Raw genomic sequence first — 26,854 nt, forward strand, 5'->3', positions numbered from 1 at the left:
GCTGAGCTGGGAAACTGAGGCCTGACGGGCAACCAGCTCCAAATTCTGGCCGCCACCAGGCACATCTCTTCCAGCCAGGTGGCGTGGCCTCGAGGCTTGGTGGTCTTGATGAACTGTTGAGAGTGAGGGTGAAGATTGCTACCCTGCTCCTTCTGCCCTGGGGCTGCCCTGAGCCTGGCCTCAGCAGAAGCTGTCCAATACATCGAGGCAACCTGAATTAGTTCAGGTCCCCAGGGTGGGCATGGGGGACTCTGCTGCCAGTTAAAGGCCCAGCACACAGTAGTTGCTAGTTACACTGACTCCCCAGTGGGCCCCATGAGCCTTGTACCCACGTGGTTGTAAGAGTGGAGTCTGTCAGTTATCCAGCTCTCTAAATAAGCCAAGTGTCCCCAGATGGGGTGTGAGAGGCTCATGGGGCTGTTGTTACCTACCCAGGCACCAAGATGCCCAAGAATACAGCTATAAGACACCCTCAGGGACTTGCCAAGGTGAGTGTGGATGGGGCCTGTGTGCTCAGGTGACTCTAAAGGACCTGACTGGAGACCACCAGATGGGGAAGACTTAGCCTTGGGCTAGGAAGTGCCAGTCACCCTGCCCTGGAGCACATCCTCAGAGGTCCTCACCCACACAGCCAGTGGCCTCTTGCATATCTGTTGGATGGTCTGTGGGCAGTCCTTCCTGCCCAGGGGCCCAATGAAAGGCCTTCCTGGACAGTGGGCCGGCACACCTTCCCTTCTGTGCCTTACCCAGGAGGCAGATCCAGCCTGAGCCATGAGACCCTCCTGCCTGGCCACTGCCATTTCACCCACTACGTAAACACACTGAGCTGCTCCAGATACCCTGGGAGCGGGACCAGCTACCGGCCATCTTCCAGAAGAGGGTTGTTCTTTGATAATTTACCCTAGTCACCAAACTAGGGAACAGCAGGGCTGGCATTCCAGCCGGAGCCACCTGGTTCTTGAGACCGAGTTCTATGCACCAGACTGCCCTACCTCAGAGCCTGCTGAGACCTGCCACAGTTCTGGGAAAGGAGCAGAGAGAGGAGGCCTGGCCACTGAGCACAAGCCACCTAAGGGGAAAATCAAACTGCAGCCACGTGATTCAGTAGGACTGGCAGGACACAGACACTCAGGACCCACTGAGTCAAGCTGGAAGTCCCGACAGGTGTCCCCACATCCAAAGAAACAGCCATTCTGAAGAGGGAAATCAAGTTCGCCTTGACCTCTATACTTCATTTTTCTCTTGTCTCCCATATGTCCTACCAGGCCTTTTAAGAGCAGAATTTCTGTTGCAAAAGAAACACTCTGGATTCTTCTGTGCAAAACCCTCACCCTGAGATTAACCAGGGACACTTGGCAAAATGGTCTCTGGTAAGTCCTCAAGAGAAGCCTGCTTGGTTTATTCAGCTGGCATTCCCCATACTTAACAGACCGTGAACCCTTCCCTTTGAGGGGCACCTGCGGCTCTTCAGGGAGCACAGGCTGAGAAAGGCTGGTGCAGGACCAATGTCATAAACTTCCCCACAAGTGACTGTCCTCAAAAGAGCCAACACACCCAGCTTGGCAGGTGTCTGCCACAGCTATTCAACTGTGACTGAAACTCAAAAGCTGCTGTGGACCACGGGAAGAGACAGGCGTGACTGGTGCCAGCAGACACACCTGTGGACCATGAAGTGAATGCCATAGCGTTTCTTGTGCCAACCAGAGTTTTCTTCTGGTTTGTTGGAAACTATTTAAAAATATGTAAATTCAGGCTGGGAAGATGGCTCCATGGGTAAAGTGCTCACCAGGCAAGCACAGGATGGGACTGGATCCCCAGCATCCATGTAAAAAGACTGTCATGGCTGTATGGGGCTCCGGAGAATGGAGACAGGTGGATCCCTAGAGCTCACTGGGCAGCCTGTCTAGCCAATCAGTGGAGGGTGATGGAGGAAGAGAGCTGATCTTGACCCCTGACCTCCACACACACACACATGTGCATAACACCCATGCACACCCACACCTATGCACATACACTCATTCACATACACACCCATGCACACCCACACCTATGCACATACACTCATTCACATACACACCCATGCACACCCACCCATGCACACCCACACCTATGCACATACATACACTCACATACACACAAGAAGAAAAAGGCTCAAAAGTGGCAAAAACAGGCTTCGAGCTGAAAGCGGTCGTCAGGTGTCATTTACCAGCCCCTGAAATTGACGGTGAGACTCCAGAACTTTCTAGAGGCCCTTGTAAGTCTCAGGGGCAGGGAAAGCTGATAGAGAGTGGGAGAGAAGGGGTCGGGGAACAGTCCAGAAAGCAGAGAGTGGGCCCAAACACTGTGGTCTCCGCAGAGCCTTGAACTTAGGCAAGCTTTCTGGAGCTCAGACGAATGTTCTAGAAGGTGTGGGAAGATCAGGATTGTCCCAGTTCTCTGCATCGGTCCTACGCCAGACTGTCCTTCAGTCATCCTCAAAACTCTAGCTAAGGCCTCCAGTCCCAGACTAAAGCCATGGCCTCCGACGAGAGAGGAAGAAGCAAAGCCCAGAACCACAGAGGAGAGAGTGATCGTGTCCACTCCTGTCTGGGGCCACAAGGGCAAAAAAAAAAAAAAAAAACTAAGCTGCAAAGAGTCAGAACCAAACAGAACACAATCATCAGAGCCACAGGCAGAGGCACAGGCCTGGGGAGGTGGCTCGTCAGGGAAGGGCTTGCCTCGAAAGCATGAGGACCTGACTGATCTCCCAGAACCGCGTAAAGAAAAAGCCAGAGGGTGGGTAGGCAAGATGGCTCAGTGGGTAAAGTTGCTTGCCACCAAGACTGACCACCTGAGGTTGATCCCTGCAACCCACATGGCTTCTTCAAGTTGTCCTCTGACCTACACACACATACACACACACACACACACACACACACATACACACGCGCGCACACACAGACACACACACATACACAAGACATACACACACACAGGCACACATACATACACACACATACATGCACACACACACATATATGCGCACACACAGACACACACATACACAAGACACACACAGGCACACGCACGCGCGCACACACACAAAGGAGAAAGCAAAGACTGCAGACAGCATTTGTGGGAAACGCCTCGCCTCTCCCGAAGAAGAGAAGCTTCTAAACACAGAGCGCCGCCACCATCGTGTAGGCCATTAGTAAGGAAGGGCAGGTGTGAGAGCTCGCACTGTTGAGGGAGGGGCAGAGGCACCCATCACAGGGGGCAGCTGGGAGGTCTCTAAACGGGACAGTCTGAAGACACAGACCACATGCAGGGTCAAGTTCAGACATGAGCTTAACCCACTCAGCAGAAAGGACCGCAGCCAGGCTCCTCACGGCTGTCCTATTTGTGAGAGCCACAGAGTAGAAAGGATCAGCCCCCACAGTGGTGGTGACAGTCACAGTTTATCCAGGTCACCTCTAAGTCCTGCTCATCCACAGTGTGGTCCAGGGACCAGCAGTCTGGGGAGCAGGGGAGGTTGTCTGGAAAAACAGGCTTCCCTGTACCCCACACCTATTCATTTGAATCTCCACTTTGAGAGGTGTCCTGGGAAACCCTCCAGGAAGCACACAGATGCCACCACACATGTGTGGAGGTCAGAGGACAACTTACATGGATTCTCTCCTTCTACCACATGGGGCTTGAGGACTCAACTCAATCTTACTGCTGAGATGGTCCCACTGAGATATAATTTTAAATCTCCCCCCACACCAACTCATGAAATCTTCTAACAACCACATGGCCAGCACCCCCTTACCACCTGCCCGTTGGAGACGAGACTGCCAAGATTCTGACAGGTCCAAAGTTACGGGAGAGCACAGCTCTCAACACTAATGATGTGTGGTCATAAAACCCACCTTAAAGTGAGTTAGAAAGCTCTTCAATAGAAGGTAAGACCAATCTCCAAGACACGTTGTCACCTGAACACTGCGATGGTTTGAACTAGAAATGTCCCCATAGTCTTTGGTATTTCAACACTTGGTGCCCAGTAGGTGGCGCTGTTTGGGGAGGTTTAGTGGCTGCAGCCTTGCTGGAGGAAGTGCGTCACTGGAGGCAGGCATTGAGAGTAAAATCCTCCCACTTCTGGCTTGCTGCTTCACGTTTTCTGTTTGAAGATGTACGCTCTCTACTCTGTTCCTGTCTACTACCTGCCGTCATGCTGTCCTCACCATCATGGACTCTAACCCTCAGGAATTCTAAGCCAAAAGAAACCCTTTTGTCTATAAGTCACTTTGGTCATGGTGTCTCATCACAGGAACAGGAAAGTAACTAAGGCACACACCATCATGTTGTGGGGTAATCTTTTTGTACACTGTGAAGATGTATCTTGGCTAAGGTGCCTTCTGATTGGTTTAATAAAAAGCTGAACAGCCAATAGCTAGGCAGGAAAGAGGTTAGGCAGGACTTTTGGGAGAGAGAGAAACTCAGGGGTGGGAATCTAGGCATGAGCGAGATGCCAAGGAGACAAGGAAGGAGTCAGACATACAGAATGGAAGAGAGGTAAAATGTCACATGGAAGAACATAGATTGATAAAAACAAGCTAATTTAAGTTATAAAAACCTAATTGGGAACAAGCCTAAGCTAAAGGCCAAGCTTTCATAATTAATAAATAATTCTCCATGTCATTATTGGGAGCTGGCGGTCCCAAAGAAAATGAGACAAGAAAGTCTGGCTACACCATCATTTGTATAAGAAGCAAAACAGAAATCAGAATCTATACGTAAGCTCTTAAGCACCCAGACATCATCCCTGTAAAGGTACCCATGAGTGCTAAGCAGGAGTTATTTCTAGAATGTGGAACTCAGAATCTGGGGGAAGGAAACTGGGGGGAAACTATTTACTGTGACACATTTCCATCATGCTGACTATGGAGGAATGATAACTTCCTATTCCAAAATGAATGAAAAACAATGTGTTTTCCTTTCTCCCTTAAAATTGGTTAAAAGGTGTCAGGGCAGTGATGGTGCATGCTTTTAATCCAGGACAGCCAAGGCTACACAAAGAAACCCTGTCTCAAAAAACAAACAAATAAACAAAAACAATAATACTAGTAAGAACTGGTGGAAAGGAAGCTGGAAAGGGGCTCATGATTAAGAGCACTTCCTGCTCTTGCAGAAGACCCAAGTTCAGTTCTCAGCACCCATGTCATTCACCTCGAAACCACCTGTAACTCCAATCCCAGGGGATCTGATGCCCTCTCTGGCCTTGGAGGTCACCTTCATGCATGTGCTCATCCCCACACACAGACACACACATGACAGGTAGTGAGACATGAAGGACCAGCTAACAATGGCTTTTCCAGGGATCTGCAGCTCAGACCACAGTGGGACTTCAGTGTTTCCATATCATCCCACAGAGAACATTGGCCATGTTCGAAGACATTTGGGGATGGTACTGCCAGAATCCAATGCTTAGAAGATCGGGGGTGCCAGCAACCATGCTCCACTGCCCGGGATGCCAGGAGTGCCAAGGGCAGCAAGCTGAAAAACCTGTCTGGTATGCTCTGCTGTGCTGCCCACCTCAGGGCTCTAGCCTTGTGCAGTTCTCACGGAGCAGTCTGTGTTGACCCAAGAGTCTACATGTGTAACATGACTGAAACCCAGCTGATGCAGGATAACTGTGAGGCCGTCTCTGGCCCAGCTTGCCCAGCTCCCGATCTTCTTGTGTGAAACAAGAAGATACACTGGGTTCAGAAAAGAAGCTAGTCTTGAAAGCCTGGTTGAGATGGGGCGGAGCATCAGAGGACATTGAAAACAGCTTGTGGGTTGCTGCTGAGCCTTCATGAGGTTCCCCCGGGACTAGAGGTGTTGGTGTCTGGGACTCACCATCCAGGGTCTCCACAGAGAGCTGCAGGCCCAGGTTGTGCCGTGGGTTGACCACCCAGTGGTTGCTGGTGGCTGTGATGTCAAACACCAGCCAGCCCTCCTCAGAAGCCCAGAGTGTACGGCTGTCCAGCAAGAAGAGGTCCGACTCCCTGGAAAGAGGAGAGAGACACACAGCTTGAGGTTAGGCAGGTCACAGTTCAGCCACCCTGACAGCCAGCAGCTTACCAGCTAGGGGAGCCCTGTGTAACAGGGCCAGAGGGGACAAGGCCCCAGTCCCCTACACACAGCCTTGTCAGCAAAGGAGGACCTGGGCACAACAGCCACTTAGCAGCTCTGATGGGGAAAGAAAGTATAGAAGAAACACAGGCACACACAGGAACAGGGAGCTGGCATAGGCCATCTCACTCTACCAGATGTCAGGGACCCTAGCAAGACACAGAAGAGGCAGGAACTATACAGCCTGCAAGTTGCTGGGGCAGAAGGCGACGCCAAGGAGGTCATTCACCAAGTGTCTGGCACCACACCAAGAGCTCCATGCAGGGTAAAGCCATAATTCACCCTATGAGAGGTGGAAGATGGCTGGCTAGCTGGCTGAGAGTTGGAGCAGTGGATGGATTTATGGATAGAAAATGAGTGGGTAGATATATAGATGGATAGGTTAAGTGAGTAGATTAATAGATAGAGGAAAGATGGGCTGGTTGGGAGGGAGGGAGGTAAGTAGGTGAATAGATGAAAGATGGATAGGGTGATAGATAGATGACGGGTGAGTGGGTGATTGGGTGAGCAGATGGGTGGGTGAGTGGGTGGATAGATGAATGTATGCATAGGTAAGTGGATGTGTAGATGAATAGTTGGATGAATGGATGACAGACGAATTGATATAGATAAGATGATGGATAGATAACATATGGATGGGTGGGTGACAGATGGATGAAGGATGGAGATAGATGGAAGGATCAGTGAACAGAGAGAGGATGGATGAGATCAACGGATGGATTGATGGATAGGGATGGATGGATGTGTAGGTGTGTGGAAGATGATGGGTGGGTAGATGAATACCATCCCACCTTTTCATTCATAACAGCTCTTGTGGATTTTTAGTTATCAAGACCCAGTTTCAACATTCTGAGCCCTTCAGTGGTCAACTAAAACACTAGTGCTCCTATGCTATGCTGGGCACTGGGGGTACAGTAGTACTCCTCTCCAACCTGGACCCCCTGAGAGCTGCCATCAACCCTGCAAACAGGGTATGTTTGTGTGGCTCACACAGACATCAGTATGGCAACTGCTGGTTGAGAACAAATCGCTCTCCAGGCTCTAGGGTAGAAAGCTCAACCAGTATTGTCACTGGGTCTCTGAAACAAGCGTGTGATTTGGAGAATCCTGTCCACACTGCTGAGCAGGTATTATGATGCAGAAGGCAGGTCTGGATGTGTTTCACTCAACGCTCCAAGTCACTGACAAATCAGACCTGTTGCTGTATGTTTCACTAAGCCAGCAGCCAGAGCCAACACCAAATGCCAGTCTAGAAAGAGTCTCCGGTTGGTCCCAGACCTCTCCTCCTACTAAACCACCGCTGGCAACCCCCAGTCAGTATATCTCAGAGGTCTCCAAGTTTTCTCTCCCTGCTGACAGCCATAATGCATCATACACACCAGGCCCATCAACACACAAGAGTCAGGGAGCAAAGCTGTAAACAGACCTTAGCACCTAGATCCATAACCACTGTTTTCAATGTCTCTTCCCTCAGAACCCTTCCCTCAGAACTGGGAGTTCAACAGTCACCCAGAAACCAAACATGGACGCAAACAGACCCAGAGAGCTAATGCCAGGGCAGGTATGAGGAGACCAGTAGTTGCAAGGATCAAAATCACGAAAGGAATGCTCTGAGCCATCTCTCTCTTTTCATCCCTCCAGCCACAAGTCCAGGCACAGAGAACCTAGGTGGCTTAGGCAAGTAATATGCACAGGCTTGGGAATGGTGGGCACTCCAGACATGGACAACATCACGGGGACCATAGGTGGGGGTGGGGGTGGCTTCCCTGATTTAGAAAATATTGAATTACATCATTGCTTCAGCCAGGACACCACACCCCTTCCCAAGCTCATGTTGAAAGCTAATCCACAGTCTGACAGTATTAAGAGGTGGGAGCTTTCTGAGGCTGCCAGGCAATGAAGGCGCTGTCCTCGTGAATGGACTAGCTCTTGTGAGAAGTATCGAGGAAGAGTGTTTGAGCCCTTTGGACTTTCTCCCTTTCCCTGTGTGAGGACAGAGTGACATGGTGCCATCTTGAAATAGGCACATTTGTGGGACACAGATCCCACCTATGCCTTGACCTCCAGCCTCCAGAACTATGACATGAATTTCTGTTCTTGTACGTTTCCTAGTCTCGGGCAGTTTGTTATAGCAGCAGAAACAGACTAAGATGCTGCGAGTTCTGATCTAAAACCAGTAAATTAGCCACTGGGTAAGAACCTATGCTGCCCCTTGTGGGCCAGCCCAAAGTCCCTCCAGACCTGCAGAAGTCTGTCCTCTTGGTTACACATTACAGAGGCAAGGAAGCTTATTAGGGCTACACAGGTTTGAAAGACCCTAAGTTTGACATGGATGTCCAAGTTGGCAATAATAATGACCTAGTCTTCAGGACCCACTTTCTTCTACCCTGATGTCCCTTTATTGGTGACTCCAAAACTTGTTAGGAGAATATCTTCCATGGCTTTCAAAGCCACACATAGGGAAATCTAGCTGGCTTCATCTCCGATTTGCCTGAAGGCATCCCTAACTCTGGAGAACTCTCGGGACTGTCAAAGAAGCAGCTCGCTAGCCTGACAGTCAGCAGATGGAAGCAAAAAGATGTCAGTCCAAGACAACTCAGGACATCTGCTCCAAGCACGAGATGAGAAACTTGGGTGGTGACGCCGCTAGGAGATCAGATGTGCGGGAAGATGGGAGCAGATGCTGGCACAGGAAGCAATGTCTGTGACCAGGGGACACAGCAGGCCTTCACAAGGGCTACCCTGCCCACAGATGCTTTCATTAAAGGCCAGGACACTGAGGTCAGATGTGTCAGGCCAGAAGTGACTCATCCCCAGATCACCATGAAGGCAGCCACTCCCCACACCCATCAGAGTTTACAGTTGATCTCAGGCATGCAAGGAAAGGCCACACCTTATCTGAGGGGACAGGAGAGGGATGAAGATGTAGAGACACCTCACCAGAACAGAGTCGGGACCATGGGACAGCAGGGACACACTCAACAGCATGCTCCCAACTGAGTGGGACACTGGATTCATGGTCCCTCTTGTAGCATTGCAAAGGAACACTGGTCACACAATAGAAAGAGCTGTGAATGGGCCCCTGGGACATTCTTATTTAACCAGAAGACATCGGTTGCTGCCCAGCCCGGGTGAGCACAGAGGTGGGGAAGGTGCAGGAGCTGGGGCCCCAAGGAACAAATGCACATTCATTTACCTTCTCCACTCCTGGAGCCTCGGTGCTTTCCAAGCCAGCACTCTGAACTTCCCCCAGCCCCCAGTCATGTTAAGATGTCACTCCCAAATTGGGCATAGGGTCACACACCCATAATCTCAGCACTAGGGAGAGACACAGGACTGCTGTGAGCCTGATCTATGTAATGAGTTCCAGGCAGTAGATGTCACACATGTGGGCATGGGGACATGTTGTTGTCTCAGGGGCAAGCCTTATTGCTGTGGATATCACTCTGTGTAAATAAAGTTCTGATTGGCCAGTGGCCAGGCAGGAAGTATAGGCAGGACAAGAGAGAAGAGAATTCTGGGAGGTGAAAGGCTGGAGAGAGACACTGCCAGCCGCCGCCATGAGAAGCAACATGTAAAGACACTGGTAAGCCACAAGCCATGTGGCAAAGTATAGACTAACAGAAATGGGTTAATTTAAGATAGAAGAAGCAGATAGCAAGCAGCCTGCCACGGCCATACAGTTTCTAAACAATGTAAGTTTCTGTGTGCTTTCTTGGTTGGGTCTGAGCGACTGTGGGCCTGGCGGGTGAGAGAGATTTGTCCTGACTGGGCCAGGCAGGAAACTCCAACTACACCTTATACATGGTGGCACTAGGGCTGTGGCACAGGAAATCTAATTCAGGAACCTCTATCTCTACGCCTGGTCCCCTTCTCCTGACCCCCAGGTCACATTTCAGCAGGGAGGGAGGTAGATGATCTGTTAGGTCCTGTGTGGTACCTGCACTGTGTGGGACAGGGATAGCACCAGTTCATCCTGAGCCTTGGCGTCCTCTAGGGAAAATGAGGACACTGTCGTCTTGGTTGGCAATTGGGAAGAGCCAACTGAAGATAGGGTTCACAATCTCAGTGTTCCTGAGGTACACTGTACCCGTTATGGCAGGATTGGTAAATTCTCTGGGAAGTCCTAGGGTGAGACTACTTGGAGGCCCCAGAAGAATCTCCAACAGAAAGGCCTCCACCCATGCAAAGACTTTCAACTGTGGACTTTACACATGTGTGAAGTCACTCACAGTTGTGCAAGACTCTCTAAATATGACCACCACCAACTCCTCTTGTCTCACAGGACCCTTTCCCTCATACAGCAAAAGAGGCCGGTCTCTGTCTTTGATGTCTAGACCAATTGTGTGACCTGCTGTACCAACATGTCCCTGTGGGAGCAAGGTCCAGTCTGGGCCAGGCCTTGAGAATCTGAGAGGCCTCTTGATTTGCCTCCTGGGAATCAAGCCACTGAGTCAGCAAGCTTGATTGCACTGTGTGTGTGTGTGTGTGTGTGTGTGTGTGTGTGTGTGTGTGTGTGTGTGTAGTGGGGTGAGAGGGGTGTTGTCCTGTGCTGGATAGTTTTATGACACCTTGACACAAGCTAAAGTCATCTGTGGAGGAAACTTCATTTAAGAAAATGCCTCCATAAGATCAGGCTGTAGGCAAGCCTGTAGGGCTGATGATCCTGAGTTCTACAAGAAAGCAGGCTGAGCAAGCCATGAGGAGCAAGCCAGTAAGCAGCGCCCCTCCATGCCTCTGCATCAGCTCCTACCTCCAGGATGCTGCCCTGTTTGAGTTCCTTTCCTGACTTCTTTCAGTGATGAAGCTGTAGCAGGCTTTCTTGGACTGCCAGCCCCCAAATCATGACAGAGACTTATTATTAATTATGAATTATAGGCCTTTGCTTAGGCTTGTTTCTAGCTGGATTTTTGAAACTTCAACTAACCCATTTCTATTCATCTATGTGCTGCCCCAAGGTTTGTTTACCTCATCTACATACGGCACTGTCCATCCTGATTTCCTGCTCCCTTTGTGTCTGGCTGCTGGTCCCTGACTGGCCGGCCCCCACTTTTCTCTCTGCCCTCCAGCCTTGCCTATCCCTTCTCTCCTAGCTACTGGCCATTCAGCTTTTTATTAGACCAATCAGGTGCCTTAGGCAGGCAAAGTGAAACAGCAATACATCTCTACATTGTTAAGCAATTATTCTATTCCACAACAAACAGTGATACGGAAGTGTAAGTCAAATAAACCTATTCCTCTTCAACTTGCTTTTGGTCATGGTGTTTCATCACAGCAATGGCAACCCCAACTAAAACACTCCTTGAGGAGGGAGAAAGAGACTGTTCAGCTGAAGGGTCTGCAAAGAAAGTGGATTAAGTACTTTTCTGTTGCTATGATGAACACCACACCCAAAAACAGCCTTAGCTATGGTTCCGAGGGTAGACTCAATCAATCCACCATGTTAGAGAAGACATAGTTTCGATCAAAAAACAGCAATAAGACCAAGAAGCTGGCAGATCACAGTTCAACCACACTCAAGAAGTAGAGCTAGAGAACAGGAAGTGGGGAGAGGCTAGAAACCATCCAAGGCCACCCCCAGTGATGTACTTCCTCAGCATGGCTGCACCTCCTAAAATTCCATTCCCTCCCCAGAAAGCATCACGAGCTGGGGACCACATCTTCAAATCTGAGAGCCTACAACAGACAACCCATGTTCAAACCACCACAGCGAGGAAGGAAGAGACCGAGCCAGCCCTAGGTGAGATAACCTCAGAGGGCCCCAGAGCAGAGGAACCACCTGGCTGAGCATGTCCCAGGTCCCAAGCAGTGGAACGGTTCCCCTTTTAAGCCACTTACTGAGGATGGTCGGTTCCAGAGAAAGATAACCCAGACAACACTCATAATTCCCATTACAGAAAACCTGAAAATTGTCTCCCAAGGGGACTGATTAAAACACCACAGGATGTTCAAGGCAAGGCAGTGCTCCATGGCTGCTGAAAGAACCACACAAACCTACCTGGTGGCCCCCAATGGGGAAACAGACACTGACCAATGGAGTGCACAGCAGAATGTGTGGCCTGTAAACGTCTGGGGACACAACCTGATGGGGAAGGAATAAGACCAAACCTCAAGTATGCACCGGAGAAATTAAAGAATAAAGCACCTTTGTAAGAGTTAGTGGTTTTTATGAAATCAACAGTAAGGCTGCAGATGGCTCAGACATCAAAGGCTAGACCAAAATCAAGAGCAATTCCTTCTTACTCAAGCTGGTCAAAAAGGTGGAAGGCAGGATCCACACTTACACAGCAAAGCTAGCATGCCACTGCCTCAGAGGACAAACGTAGCCAATTTTGATAGACTGGTCTCCAAGGATGGCCAAACAGCCAGTGGACACACACACAAAAGATGTCCAGCTGCATTAGCTGGGCAAGGCAGGGGTTAAAGGTGCTGCCAAGCCTGATGCCTGGAGTTCCACCCCAGAATCCACACGGCAGAGCAGGGCGGGGGGGGGGGGGGGGGGAAGCTGTCCTCTGCAAACTAACGAACAAATGTGAAAGACATAAACAACAGGCAGGTACAGTCATCAAAGCGCTCACAGTGAATGCGTGAGTACCTAAGTTCAAATCCCCAGTACCTATCTAACACATTGGGTGTGGCGGAGCATGGGAGGCAGACAGGAGGACCCTGGGATTTAGTCAGCAGCCAACCTAGCTGAACTGATGAGCCCCAGGTTCAGTGAGAAATGCTGCCTCAAATAATAAGGTAGACTGCCTTCCTGAAGGTGACATCTGACTTCAAACTCTGGCCTCCAAACACATGTGCACATGCACACGCACACACACACACACACACACACACACACACACACACACACACTGTCACTCCCATACACAAATCCAGCTGGGGGTGGGACTTTGTGCCTCCCTCTCCTTTCCATACTGTATTTTTTTTTTTCTGGCTTGTGGTTGAACAGATCTTGTGCACGCTGTCACACCTGCTGTGCCCAGAAAACAATGTTTCTTTGTAGTTGTCCACCACCTCTAGCTCTTACACTGTGCAATGCATGATCCCTGAGTTGTGTGTGTGTGTGTGTGTGTGTGTGTGTGTGTGTGTGTGTGTGTGTGTGTGATAGAGATGTCCCATTTAAGGCTGAGCATCCCGTTGTCCTTTATCTCTAAATCATAGCCAGTTGTGGGTCTCTGTGTAAATCACCATCTACTGCAAAAAGATGCCCCTCTGATGAGAGCTGAGAGATGCACTAAGCTACAGTCTATCTTTTTTTTTTTAATGAAAAAAGCTCAAAGGTGAGGGTGTACAATACACAGGACAGCGCCCCCTGTAGGAACACAGTCTGTAGCCCTCCCTCACGCACACAGGAAGTCTGCTTATGAATACTCTAGTCTAGAGGGTGTAAGGAGAGCATTCCAAATCTCAATTCTGAAAACATACATGGCTCTCAAAACCCTGACTGTCAGGGCTGGAGAGATGGCTCAGTGGTGAAGGGCACCGGCTGCTCTTCCAGAGGACCCGGGTTCAACTCCCTGCACCCACATGGAAGTTCACAACTGTGTAACTCCAATCCCAGGGGATCCGACATCCTCACACAGAGTATATACAGGAAAAATATCAGTGCACATTAAATAAATAAATAAATAAATAAATAAATAAATAAATAAATAAATAAATAAATAAATATTTAAAACAAACAAACAAACAAACAAACTTGACTGTCTAGGGCAATACATTCCCACGTTCTTGTGGTCTTTTTGGAAAACCCAGAGAGTGACTGGACTCACTTTCCCTACACGGACAAGCATAGTGTGGCCCTGTCTGCCATGCTCAGGAGAGGTATGGAGCAGACAGATTTCAGGGCATAAGTCCCTGACTCTTGCCACCACTAATGCCTCTTAAAGGACTAGCAAGGGCTGGAGAGATGGCTTGGTTGGTAAAGTATTTATTACACAAATGTGAGGACCTGAGTTCCATTCCCCCATCCCATGTACAAGAGCCAGACACGCTGGCTCATGCTTGTGATTCCAGCACCCACAGGGTATCTCACAACCACCTATAACTCCAGTTCCAGGGGTTCCAATGCCCTCTTCCTGCCTCTGTGGGCATTGCATACATATAGTGCAGACAAAAATAGTGCGTGTAGTGAACACAGAAACATGCAGGCAAAACATAATGCACACAAAATAAAATTTTAAAATGTTTCAATACAAAACAAAACAGTTTTCAGGATATTCTTCAGGACACAGACACACACATACCACATCTCTCTCTCTCTCTCTCTCTCTCTCTCTCTCTCTCTCTCTCTCTCTCTCTCTCTCTCATACACACACACACACACACACTCACACTTTGACACACATATCACACTCACACACAATACACACACACACACACACACACACACACACACACACACACACATACAAATAGCATCAAGACACGGAAGGTCACCTTCTCCCCTCCAGAAATCCAGGTTTCCACAGGGTCCTGCTAGGCATGAACCGGGGCTGACCCTGATGCTGGCATTGGGGTGTTAATAATTAACCACCTGACTGTGGACTGCAGGCTGCTGGGTCCAGGGCACCTCCTCCCAAGGAAACCTGTGAACAGCAGAAACCTGACCTTGGAGGGGAAGTAACACACACACACACACACACACACACACACACACACACTCCCTTGGAAAGTTCTAGCACCATGGAAAGTGGGTATTTTAAATCATTGTGGGAGGGTGGAGAGTCCTGTCTGGGACTTCTGACTACTCTGAAAATATTTCTAGTCTGCAATCCCCAGGGGCCTTCAACCATTCCTCTGGGGATGGCCACATTTCCTCACATGGAGACCACCCAAACTTAAAAAAAAAAAAAAAAAAAGACCCCAGGGGGTCTCTGGAAAATCTGAGGACACTCAACTGCAAGTGAGGGCCTGTTTCAGAACCCAGTCTTGGGGAACATGCCTTATTTGACCCCTGCCAAGGGGTAGAGCAACCAGTGTCTTGAGGGCCCAGGAGGACCTTGGAATCCCTGCACGACATCTTAGCTTCAGCTGAAGATGAGGGTGTCTGTGTCAGCGTTCAGCTACTGGTAGCTGGATAGGAGGGAGGATCTGGGCGACAGACACAAAATATTAAGTGATGTGATTAATTTAAACATATTCTCAAAGTCAGGCATGGTGGTGTAGACATAGAAGTCCAACTACCAGGACAATTACAGATTCAAGGCTAGCCTGGCTAGACTCTGCCTCAAAATAAAAATGAGACAGACAAAGAGAGAGAGACAAATGGGGGGGTTGCAGAAAGAGAGAGGTATAGCTCAGTAGTAAAATGCTTACTTAACAGACACCAGGTCCTAAATTCAAGCTTCAGAATTGAGGAGAGGGTTCCCAATATCACAGTTCAAGACCCAGTTGGAACTCGCCCAGGAGCAATCAAACTCAGCCCACCACATGCAGGGACCCTCAGACTCAGCCCACCACCTGCAGAGACCCTCAGACTCAGTCCACCACCTGCAGAGACCCTCAGACTCAGCCCACCACCTGCAGAGACCCTCAGACTCAGTCCACCACCTACAGGGACCCTCAAACTCAGCCCACCACATGCAGGGACCCTCAGACTCAGCCCACCACCTACAGAGACCCTCAGACTCAGTCCACCACCTGCAGAGACCCTCAGACTCAGCCCACCACCTGCAGAGACCCTCAGACTCAGCCCACCACCTGCAGAGACCCTCAGACTCAGCCCACCACCTGCAGAGACCCTCAGACTCAGCCCACCACCTGCAGAGACCCTCAGACTCAGCCCACCACCTGCAGAGACCCTCAGACTCAGCCCACCACCTGCAGAGACCCTCAGACTCAGCCCACCACCTGCAGAGACCCTCAGACTCAGCCCACCACCTGCAGAGACCCTCAGACTCAGCCCACCACCTGCAGAGACCCTCAGACTCAGTCCACCACCTGCAGAGACCCTCAGACTCAGTCCACCACCTACAGAGACCCTCAGACTCAGCCCACCACCTGCAGGGATCCTCATGTCTAGCCCACCACGTGTAGGGAGCAGACACACATTGTTCAGATTGGAGAGAATGACCCTTGGAATTCCCCAAGGTCTCTCCAAGAGGCCTGGTTCAGGACTGAGGCCAGGCGCCTGCCACCTATCCTCTCTGCCCCTCTGAGACCAGCGATACAGTTAGGAGATCTATCTCCCAACTTAGCAGTGGACTAGGGATCAGGGTGCTCGCTGGGCAAGATCTCCAGGCTGGCACAGGGAAACACTCTGGGCAACTTCCCTTGGACAATGCCAGCCGGGACTCACACCGTAGGTCACAGGAGGTGACAGGTGAGGATGCAGCAGGCCCTGGACTGAATGGCTCCACCACCAAACAGAAGAAAATGCGCTTGAGCTGGAGGCCAACAGAACAGTATGCACTCAGAAGTCCTGAGTGTGCTGTCTTAGATGGCAGAAGGATTCCAAAGAGACAACATGAGGGTCACCTGAACCGAGGCAATTCTCCAGGATGGTCCGAGTCACCGCAGAGTCACCATGAGTAAAAGGAGAAAGTGGGGAGTCAGATGTCAGCATGACGTGACTGTTGGCAGGGCACATCCAACCAAGAAAGGACACTTCCAGGAAAGCCAGGAATTGAGGTGGCCCTAGGAGTCCAATGCGGACATCTGGTGTCTTCCTCTGTAATTCACCATCTCAGTTTCTGAGATAAGGTCTCTCTATGAAGCCGGAGCCCTTGTGCTCAGGGTTGACCAGACCAGCTGGCCAGCAAGAGCCCTAGGATCCACATGTCTCTACCCTCCAACACCAGGGTTATAGATTCATATCACTGTGCTCTGCCTTAACACAAACAAAAACAGGGTCTCCCTGTGTAGACCAGGCTAGCCTCAAATTCAGAGCTGCACCTGCCTCAACCCCCCAAATGCTGGGATTAAAGGTGTGTCTGCTGTGCCCAGCAGTTCCCAGCTTTCATGTGTGATGAACATCCAGACTCAGGTCCTTGTACTTAGGCAGCAAGGACGTTACCCACTGAGCCATCTCCTCAACCCTAGAATTTGTGCTTTAAGCCATTAAATGTGTGGTCCCTAGTCACAGCAACCCAGTCACCATCAGAGGACGCCTCGCCTCTCATCCTTATGCCAGAGCTAAGAGCTGGAGGGACAATGGCAGGCAGAATGGGGTCTGAGGACCAGAGGCAAGGACAGCAATACACAAATTGGATGACCAAAATGCTGAGAAATCATCCAGAAAGGAAGATCTCTGAAAAAGCAAAAGAGAAGTGTAAGACTTCAGAGGCAAGGGCGTTCCCAGGGCATCCCAGCCAGGCAAGAGAAGAGTGAACTGAGCCAGCACAGCCAAGTGTTTCTGACAGACAGAGGGAACAGATGTGTGGACGGTATGATAGACCAGTGAGGAGAGGGTACAGGTGGCTGTGGGGCCAGAGGTGGGTGGGGCCTCAGCCTGCAGGTTCCTCGCTGCTTAGTTAGATGCCAAGACCTGGAAAACAGGGAGAACATTGGATAGCAAAAATGGTTGCCAGGTACTCCCTCCTCCTCCCTGCCCTCCACACCTTCCCTCTTCTGGACATGATGGGGGAGGTGGGCAGGGAGGGAGAAAGAGGGGGAGAGAGAGAGTGAACAGAGCATTCGCAGACTAGCATGATGTCATGTGGGTACAGCCCTCGTGAGTCAGGAGAGAGGGCACTTGGCTCATGGACCTGGAGCCAGCCCAGCATGCACACTCCAGGCCGCAGGGAGGCCCAGGAGGAAGGATCAAAGTCCTGAGATGAAGCTGACCCTGCAGGGTCGGGTCACCAGGCGCCTGGAGCTGCCCACCTCAGTGTTAGGAAATACGCTGCTCTTTCAACAAGGACTCAAATGGTCCTGGCGTCCCAGAGACGAGCCAATGAAGTCAGAGAGGCACGACACTTTTTATAAACCACTTTCCTGAGGCCCTATACATCCAGGAAGACCAAAATTAAGTCCTTTGGGAGAAAGGTGGAAAAACAGATGAAAAGCCGCAACACCTCCTACCACAGAATGAGCTGGGGCCACCCACGGCCTTCCCATCCACCCCAGGACTGGCAGGCTGCCCACTGAGGAAGCCCACCAGGCAGCCGTGGAGGACCTGGGACATCCTGCACAGCAAACAACTGTGATCTTATAACCAGGGAACAAGTAGCAGCCATTCATGATCAGGCTCCAGGCCTGTCTGCAAGGAGATGGGCTTGAAACTTACCAAGGTTCCGAAGCGTACCTCATTCGTAGAAGGCTAATGGCCAAATGGGCTCGGTAGTGAAATAAGCAACATGTTGTACTGTATGTATAAAAGTACATCAAAGGTTCTGAAGGGCCTTGAAATGCCTCAGTGGCTTAAGGTGCTTGCCACCAAGATGATGGCCTGAGAACAATCCCCAGGACCCACACAGCAGGAGAGAACTGACTTCTGCAAATTATCCTTTGATCTACACACACACACACACACACACACACACACACACACACACACGAAAAATGAATATGTATGTGTATGTATGTGAAAGAATTAAAGAATAAAGGCTGAAAGTTTTTTTTTCAAACTTACAAGTATCACCAGAAATGGATTGGTCCCCAATTCCCTGGAGCCTTTGCTCACAGGTCCTACTCTGAGCCCCTTGGAAGGCCACTCTCAAATCCCAGGGTGATCACCCACACTGACTAAGGAGAGGCCCTGGATACCTCCTCCCACCTCACACAGAGACCCTGGCTGGTGCTGTAGACGTGGAGACTGGGAGGGGGTGCTGTCCACTCATCCCCCACTTGGTGAGGTCCATCTGGATAGTGCAAGGACTGAGCTACACTGTTCACCCAGTGACACATTAAACATCATCACAGTGAGACAGCGAGACCTCAGGAGGCCCCCCCAAGAAACTGTGGGGAGCCCTGTGGAGCTTCTGAGTCAACTCAGTGTCCTCTTGATGGACCCCTGACTGAGGCCGGTGGTGCAAAGGCGGATCTTTCCAGACTTTCCCTGGTTGCTACATTTCCTCCAGCCTACAGCTTGAGACAGAAATAGAGCAAGGTAACCTCAGACTCCTCACGAACACTCAAGGCATCAACTAGCCAACAGTGACAGCTTCCCACCGCGTCATCTTTCCAACCTTAAGTAGAAAAGAACCACAGACCACCGTTTTTAAGATTCCAAAACCCAGAGACCAAAAGGGGAGGGGAGCAGGGCACAGTAAGAAAATGAACTTGAAAGTGATGTAGCATGGAGCTAGATGGAAGCAAGCAACACCGTGCCTGTGGAAGGCAGGCTGTCCCTGCCCTGAGGACCTCCATACAAGTCGCCCTTCTCAGGCTGCATCTTACCCTCAAAGACAGAAGCTCGCACTGTTCAGAGTGTGAACCAAGGCTGCTGAGAACGCTCTCAAAACCTTACTTTTGCATGTCAACACTCTTGGTCTGTCCAGTCCTAATCACGAGGCATAGACTGACAAGCAAGTGACTTATGCAAATAAAATATTACCACCTACCAAGTAATCAAATTAAGTCAGCAACACATGACATGTGGGTGTATCAAAACCACCTCAGAGAGCTATAGAGACAGGTCAGTTGGCAAAGTGCTTGTCTTGCGAGCACCAGGACCTGAGCTCAATTCCCCAGGGCCCATGTAAAAGCTAAGGTGTGTGCTTGTAATCTTAGTGGCGAGGAGACAAGGATAGACAGATTTCTGGGGCTTGCCGGCTGCCCAGGCTAGCCCACTTGGTGAGCTCCAGGCCAAAGAAAAACTTTGTGTAGAAAAAAGAAAAAAAATCCAAGGTGGGTGGTACCTGTGGTTGTCTTGGCTTCAACAAACAAACAGGCACACACGTGCACACCTACACACAAACAGGCACACACGTGGGCATACACAAAATCATAGCATAGCTAACAGACCCGTGAACTTATAGGCATATTAGGCCAGTGAATGATGCACCTGCCTCGTCTGGATCATGCAAAGTGGGAGGCACCTGGGCCAGCGAGATGGCTCAGCAGGTAACGGCATTTGTCTCCAAGCCTGGTGATCAAGTATGAAGACCACAGGGTCCTCAGTGGTTTAAGGTACTTGCCACCAAGCATGATGACCTGAGCTTGATCCCCAGGACCCATACAGTAGGAGAGAACTACTCCCAGAGGCCACAAGGAATGCAGTTTATTAGCTTGCGGCATTTCAGAAATGCAGCAACCAGGGAAAGGCTTGAATGCAAGGGGACTGTCTGAGATGTGAGGCCAGGACCCACACGGAGGTACAAGAAAGGAGGCAGGGAAGGAAACAGCACCTGGGCACAAATCTGAGTGACAGGCGTGCCTTGCAGGCCCTGTCCATCAACTGAATACAAATATCAACAGCAACAAAGACCAGGCTGGCCTGATGGGTGGGCTTCCTGCTCAGAAGGGTAAGGCCCCACACATCCACATCATATAAAGCCATGCTCAGTGGCCCACTATTAACATGCTGAAATTCTCAGCACATTTTAGCTAAGCTTTGTGAGCTGGAGATAAAGCCCTGTGCCCGATGGGAGGCAGGCAAGCATCCATCCCCAGGCACATCCCCAGTCCCATGTTGACACTAGTTTGCTGTTTTGTTTAAAGACAAGAAAGATCTTACTATGTTATCCTGGCTAGCTTGGAAGTCTCTATGTAGAGAAGGCCACACTTGAACTTGTAGTCATCCTCCTGCCTCTGCCTCTTGAGGACTAGGATTATAGATGGCATCTTAACACACTTAGGTGATCACTTTTCTCTGATCTATGACTAGCCTTGGAAGCATGTGTTAACAAGAGTGAGTGCCTCCAGATCTCTGTCTAAACAGCGGGGTTACAATTGAGGGTCTGGGTGGATTCAGGCACTGTGGACAGTGGGAGCCGGGTGGCCAGGCCAGCACAGGGAGGCATGAACAGGCTGAAGGGGAGGCCGGAACGAAGTGAGGGAATTGAGGTGCTTTCCACCCCAAGTGTGGCCAGCTCTGGAGGCCTCCGCGGGCTAGTCTGGTTCTGCACCTGGGTACTGCAAGGTGTGACCGGCATCTTGTGTACTGAGGCTGGAGCTGAACATCTGCCATCACACCATTAACCCATCCCAGAAAGAGGTCAAAAGCCCATAGCACCAAAGATAGGAGCTCTGCCCGAAATGATGCCCTATGGAAGGCTAAGTACTGCAGCCTAGAGGATGCAAGTTTGTCTCTGAAACCCCTGCAGGGGAGCATACCACAGCTCTCCCCTGGGCCCCTGCACAGCACCATCTTCTCCTGCCCCCCACCCCCGCTGACACACACACACACACACACACACACACACACACACACACACTCCTTTCCCAGAAACTATTCACAAAGCCTCATTTCAGGGTCTGGGAAGATGGATTTCAGGAGGCTGCTGGGGACCAAACCCATGCCTTTTCACAACAAGGTGAGCAAGGCAGTGCACCACAGTTTCAGTGCTGAGGAGGTAGAGACAAGGGCTTACTGGCCAGCTGGGCTAGTCACACAGCGGATTTGGTGAAAGACCCTATCTCAAAAATAAAAGTGGAGAGTGACTGAGGGAGATACCTGATGTTGTTCTCTGGTTTACACACACACACACACACACACACAGCCCTGGAGAAATTCTGACCTGAGACCAGAGGCCAGGCAGGCTTCCCTGGCCGACAGCTCCATTTGATCAGCAGCGGCTGATTCCCTTTCCCCGCAGCTGCACTGAGGATCTGCAGGAGGGAATGCTGAGATCCATTAGCCATGCCTGCCTGGGTTCCCTGAGGGAGACCAGTGCAGAGCATGCTAGAACAGAGGCCAAGTGTCAGCTTTTCTTCTTCCATTCTTGAAGCAGCAGAAGCAAAGCCACGGGGAAAGATGAGGGCAATAATTCAGGTGCGGTAGGAAGACAGAGGAGGAAGCCAGAGTCTGACCAAGCCTTGACCAGTCCCTGCTCCTGACATGAAGATGAGATAGCAGAGGCCTTCGTGGAAAAAGAGCGGCCTCTTGGAAACAGCACTTTCGTGGGGCACCTGTTTCCCCCATCCTCCCAGAGTCAGCATCTGAGAAGGCATTTGTTATCCCAGCTACAGATGACCGCTTACAACCAAATTGAAAAATATTAATTCCCTTTGTTTCCTGCCAAGAAGGCTAAAGCAATTACAGGCCCTGATATGAAACACACATGTTAATACATTTGGAAAAATAGGTTCCTATAGGCAAGCAGAGGTCTCGATCCAAGAATGGAGTGCTTTTGGAATTAAAGTGCCTGATCAAGTTATCCAGACAGACTGGATCCTGAAGCCCACTGTCCCCAGACGCATTCCAGCATCAGGAACACAGGGCCCCGGCACATGCTGCCATCTCCCCCTCACTGGCAATGAGAGCCCACTGACCCTTGGGCACCGGGGCGCCCCCCCCCCCCGCCCCGGCTCTGTATAATATAATTACGATCATCAGAGCAAAGCTTGCGGAGAATCGAAAGCAGTAAAATTACGGGCAATTTTCACTTTTTGGAAATTGAGCTCAGATGCTGAGGTAAGACTGAAAACAAGGCAGTGACAAGAGATCATGGCAGAATGTGCTGAGGTAGCCCACCTAGCCCATGAGCAGAGACACTGCCGGCACTCATACATGCAGCAGGCCCCTGTGGGCATGTCCTCAGGGACGACACCTCCGTACAAGAAGTCTTTGCCCTTTCCTGCAACAGGGATTCTCTGAGTGCCTACTGTGTGCCTTAGAGGTCACTCCTGCCGACAGCCTCTGTGGCTGCCCCTCGGAATTCACTCAGTGCTCACTGGGGTTCTGCCAGGCCAGCAGGCTGCCAAGTCCACACAGTCACGAAACTGGAGGTGGCTACAGGTGGCAGCCTGGGCATCTTCACGACATTGCCAGGACAAGCTAGGCAGGTGGGTTGTCCTCTGTGCCTCAGTTTCCCTGGTGAACTGGGTGAAGAGAATGGACAAGCTGCCCTCATCAGCTTTCTTTCATCTTGGGTCATGTGCCTTGGTTTTCAGCAAAATGGGTGAAGAGGAGGCCTCTATTGGTGCTCTGTTGGAGCTGCACAGTCAGATCTGTCACGGCTGTTCAGGGGGACAGCCACTCCTTCTGCAGAGACACAGGAGGCTGAGGACGGCATCTCAAACTTGCCCGGATCTACCCAGCAGTAGGAAACAGCCCTTCCCGTGCGACGGGTCTGCAACGAAGTTGGACCTGACTGGGAACCGACTCCCTGTGATTCAGTGCCGGGAGGAGTGCAAGAAAATGAAAGCCCTCGCAAGCCCCCTGCTGAACCCCCACAGGACCCTATCACAAGTGCCCCACAGACACACCCTGTTACCACTGACACCCAACCGGTGCCCACCCAGTTCCCAAGAAGCCAGGCTGTGGATGAGATGATGGAAGGAAGGAAAAGGAGCACAGATCAAAACAGCCACCAAAGCCCACCAGCTGACCTCAGACCACAGGACAGGAAGCCAGTGGGCATTTGGCTCCAGGACACAGGACAGGACCGGCTGACTGCCTTTCCAGAACTAACTAGATTGGACACAGTGGCTTGCTGTCCTGCCCTGCTGGGTGGCATTGAATGCAAGCTTTTTCCAGGATGATCCTTGCAAATTACTGAGGGGCCCTGAGGGGCCCAAGCAACACCAAGGACTGACTGTACTGTGTCCAAGGCTCAGGGCTGGGGTCTGGAGTGGCGCCCTGAGAAAGAGGCCTCAAGGAGAGGCGCCCAGATGGTCCTAACCCAGGCTTTTCATGGCCCCTCCTGTGACCTTCCAGGCACTGGTACTGTAACCAGCTAGTGCCCACTGCTAAGGCAGCTCAAATCTCGAGCTTATGCCCTGGGGCTGAGGTGTAGTGGCAAGAGATAGAAGCCAGGAGACACAAAAGCCTGCACACAGGCCTATAGGAGCAGGAAAAGCCAGAAGCTTTTGGAAGGAGCCCTGCTCTCGGCCAATCCCTCCCCATGCCAGTGAAATGGACAGAGTCTGGAACACGAGTGGGGCTCTGTCCTGTGAGAAGAGGGACGTCCTGCAAGCGAACAAGTCATTGGAGCTGAAGCAGGAGTGACTCACAGTCCACCTATGTGACCGGGGAGTCAGTCAAGACAGGACACAAGGGACGGCAGCCGCCTTCTTGGAGCCTAGCACCTGGAACACATGAGCTATCTCGAGAAATGTCGACACCCAGTTCAACCCACCAACACTGGCAGCTTTAACAGACACTGACCAACCCAACCAATAATGCACAGCCAGGGTTGAAAATCTCACTGTAGCTCAGAATGCAGGAGAGGGTGTTTCAGAAACCTGGGTTCGAGCCTCCCCTCTGCCACTTCCTGACTTTTCAGCTAAGTCACTCCAGCCTCTGAACCAGTCTGTGGAGGAGAGGTAACATTGCAAAGGCCCACTGTGGCGGTGGGATACTCACCATATCACCGCAAACAGAAAATGCCCAAATGGGATAAGGCCCAAACCTCCGCTGGTGCTGTCTCTGCACTGTGCCGTGACCTCTGTCTAAGCCTGGATACAGGAAAACCTTCCAGAGTCTGGTCACCAAGTCCTGACCCTACAACCAAAGTGACAGCCACCTGCAAGTCCCCACAGAGGACAGGCTGAGGCGAGGCGCCACCCCAAGGGCTACCTGGAGACCACTGTGGGGTGTAGAGACCAGATGCCCTTTCTCTTGCCCTCAGTTCCAACAAGCTTTTCCAGTAAACCTGAGGTACAGTGGCACAGGCTGTCCTGGTGTGGGTGAGAGGCCATCTTCCTGGACTTGAGGGAAAAAGGCAGCTGAGATGCCTTGGAGGTTGGATGCAGTGGGCTTCAGGGAAGAGCTGTGGGCAGGTAGGGGTGTACCTGTTCATACAGCAGGGGCACCCTGGACGGGACAACTCCTCTGAGTGGAAAGCAAGAGCCAGATGTCCCGGGGAGGCTATTGTCCCCATCCCAGGGCACTTGGGAACAAGCAGAATTGGACTGGGTTGAAGAGGGAACTGGTAAGCTACCCTTTGGCCATCTCTGCCCCAAATCTCTCTCTGGAAGGACAGGCAGAAACAGCCCCTTCTCCATCACAGTGACTCGGGCCAAGGTTGATCCAAGTCCTGGCATTGGAGAGACTGAGGTCACCCTCCTGGCAGCCAAAGCCCCTGTGATGGAGCAGGGGCTTTTTTCATCCAGCTGCAGACAACATCTCAACCTTGGTGGTGACAGGGCCTCCTGGGGCTCCTGGTGCAAGCCCCGCCATCCAGTGCAGGAGGAGCACGCCTGGAAACTCCCAGCAAGAGCACAGGTTGGGATGGAGGACCTAGTGTGACCCCTAGCCTGCGGATGGAACTAACAGAGCAGAAGCAAGCTCAGGTCCTGGAAGCTAGCTGGTCCAGCCTCAGGCCTAGGGTCCAGGAAATAAGGCTAAACTCCTAATCCTCCCCATCAACCCCAGCAAAGCCTTCAGAACCAAGCCAGCACCCCCAGGCCCATCTCTGAGCCCTGGCTCTCCCACAGCTGGCCGACAAGGGTGGCATACCTCTTCTGTCTTTCCAGCTGTCTGGGGCTTGAGGCAGGGACCGGCCATGGAAGGCCTCCAACTCCAAGAGATCAAGAGGACTTGGTGGAAAGTGACTCCCACAGGGGAGAGATGCTGAGGCCAGCCCACAGCTGGCTAATCCCAGCACCCCCGGAGTGTCCCTGGAGCTTAGCTGAGCCTGCCAGAGAGCCAGATGTCCCAGGCCCTGAACAGCTGGGTGGCTGGTGGCAGCAGAGCTCATTCTCATTCTCTAAGCACAGAGCCCAGGGTGGTGGCAGGATTTGGGGGGGGGGGGACTGGGCTCCTTAGAGGACTGGGTAAGTAGGAGGCTTGCAATGGAAGAGGCATGCAAAGGAGCCATACATCTCTACCTAGCTCAGGCCTGTGTCCCCAGGCATCTTCTTGGGCTTAAAATATTCAAGCATTGAGAAGATGAAGCCCAGAGAGGGTGGTGCTGCCAAAGCCTGAAGCTCTCCCTCTGCTATGGACTCTCTCCCTCCTAGAGTGAGGAGAAAAACAGACCATCACTGAGCGCTTGGTGAACACTTACTGTGTGGAAGACCATCTCTAAAAACCATCCCCACACCCTGGGAGGAAGACTCCACAACTCATTCCTTTCCAGGGGAGGAAACTGAGGATCCAAGGTCATGACTTCCCAGTACCACTCTAGCAGGATTTGAACCTGCCTTCTTAAAGCTGGATTAGCCCACCCCTACACCTCCAGAGAAGCACCTAGATTCAAGATCAACCAGAAAACAAAACAAACTAAAAGCTAAAGCTTTTTAGCTCCTGGAGAAGGGCCTGAACACTTCTGCCTGTGGAGCTAGAAAGAATATTTAGTAGCCCACTATTCCGCCCTCCTGCTGTCAATTAACTTTGCTCCCTGTAAGCCATACACTTCCACCTGTCTGGGTCCCTCCTCTGCTAAGCAAGGAGCCCCCAGAGGCAGGCCTTCAGCAATAAACCAGCCATGACACCAGTATGCCAGGGGGCTTAAGAGTCCTATACCATGTGTCCCTCTGTCAACTGTGACAATCCATACCTCCTCACCTCCCCGACACGGCAGGATCCATCACTGAATCCCAGGAATGGGAGGGGATAAGATGCACTAAGGCTATCTTTTAGGCAAGGCCTAAGTGGTTCATCCCATCCCGGTGTGGAGGGGAAGGTACGGGGGGCTAGGGCTTGGGGTGGGGGTGGGGCGTT

The 26,854-nt window shown here is 51.3% G+C and overlaps 1 protein-coding gene across 1 annotated transcript in view; it reads right to left on the reverse strand.

Moving 5' to 3' along the window:
• Nucleotides 1-26,854, reverse strand: part of Bmp7 (bone morphogenetic protein 7) — a 76,863-nt gene that overhangs the window by 20,015 nt on the left and 29,994 nt on the right. The window contains exon 3 of the mRNA XM_036184670.1: nt 5,860-6,008. Coding sequence (XP_036040563.1) covers nt 5,860-6,008 — 149 coding nt within the window. The remainder of the gene's footprint in view (nt 1-5,859; nt 6,009-26,854) is intronic.

Source organism: Onychomys torridus, chromosome 4, assembly GCF_903995425.1.
Source record: "Onychomys torridus chromosome 4, mOncTor1.1, whole genome shotgun sequence".
NCBI classification, from domain to species: Eukaryota; Metazoa; Chordata; class Mammalia; order Rodentia; family Cricetidae; genus Onychomys; species Onychomys torridus.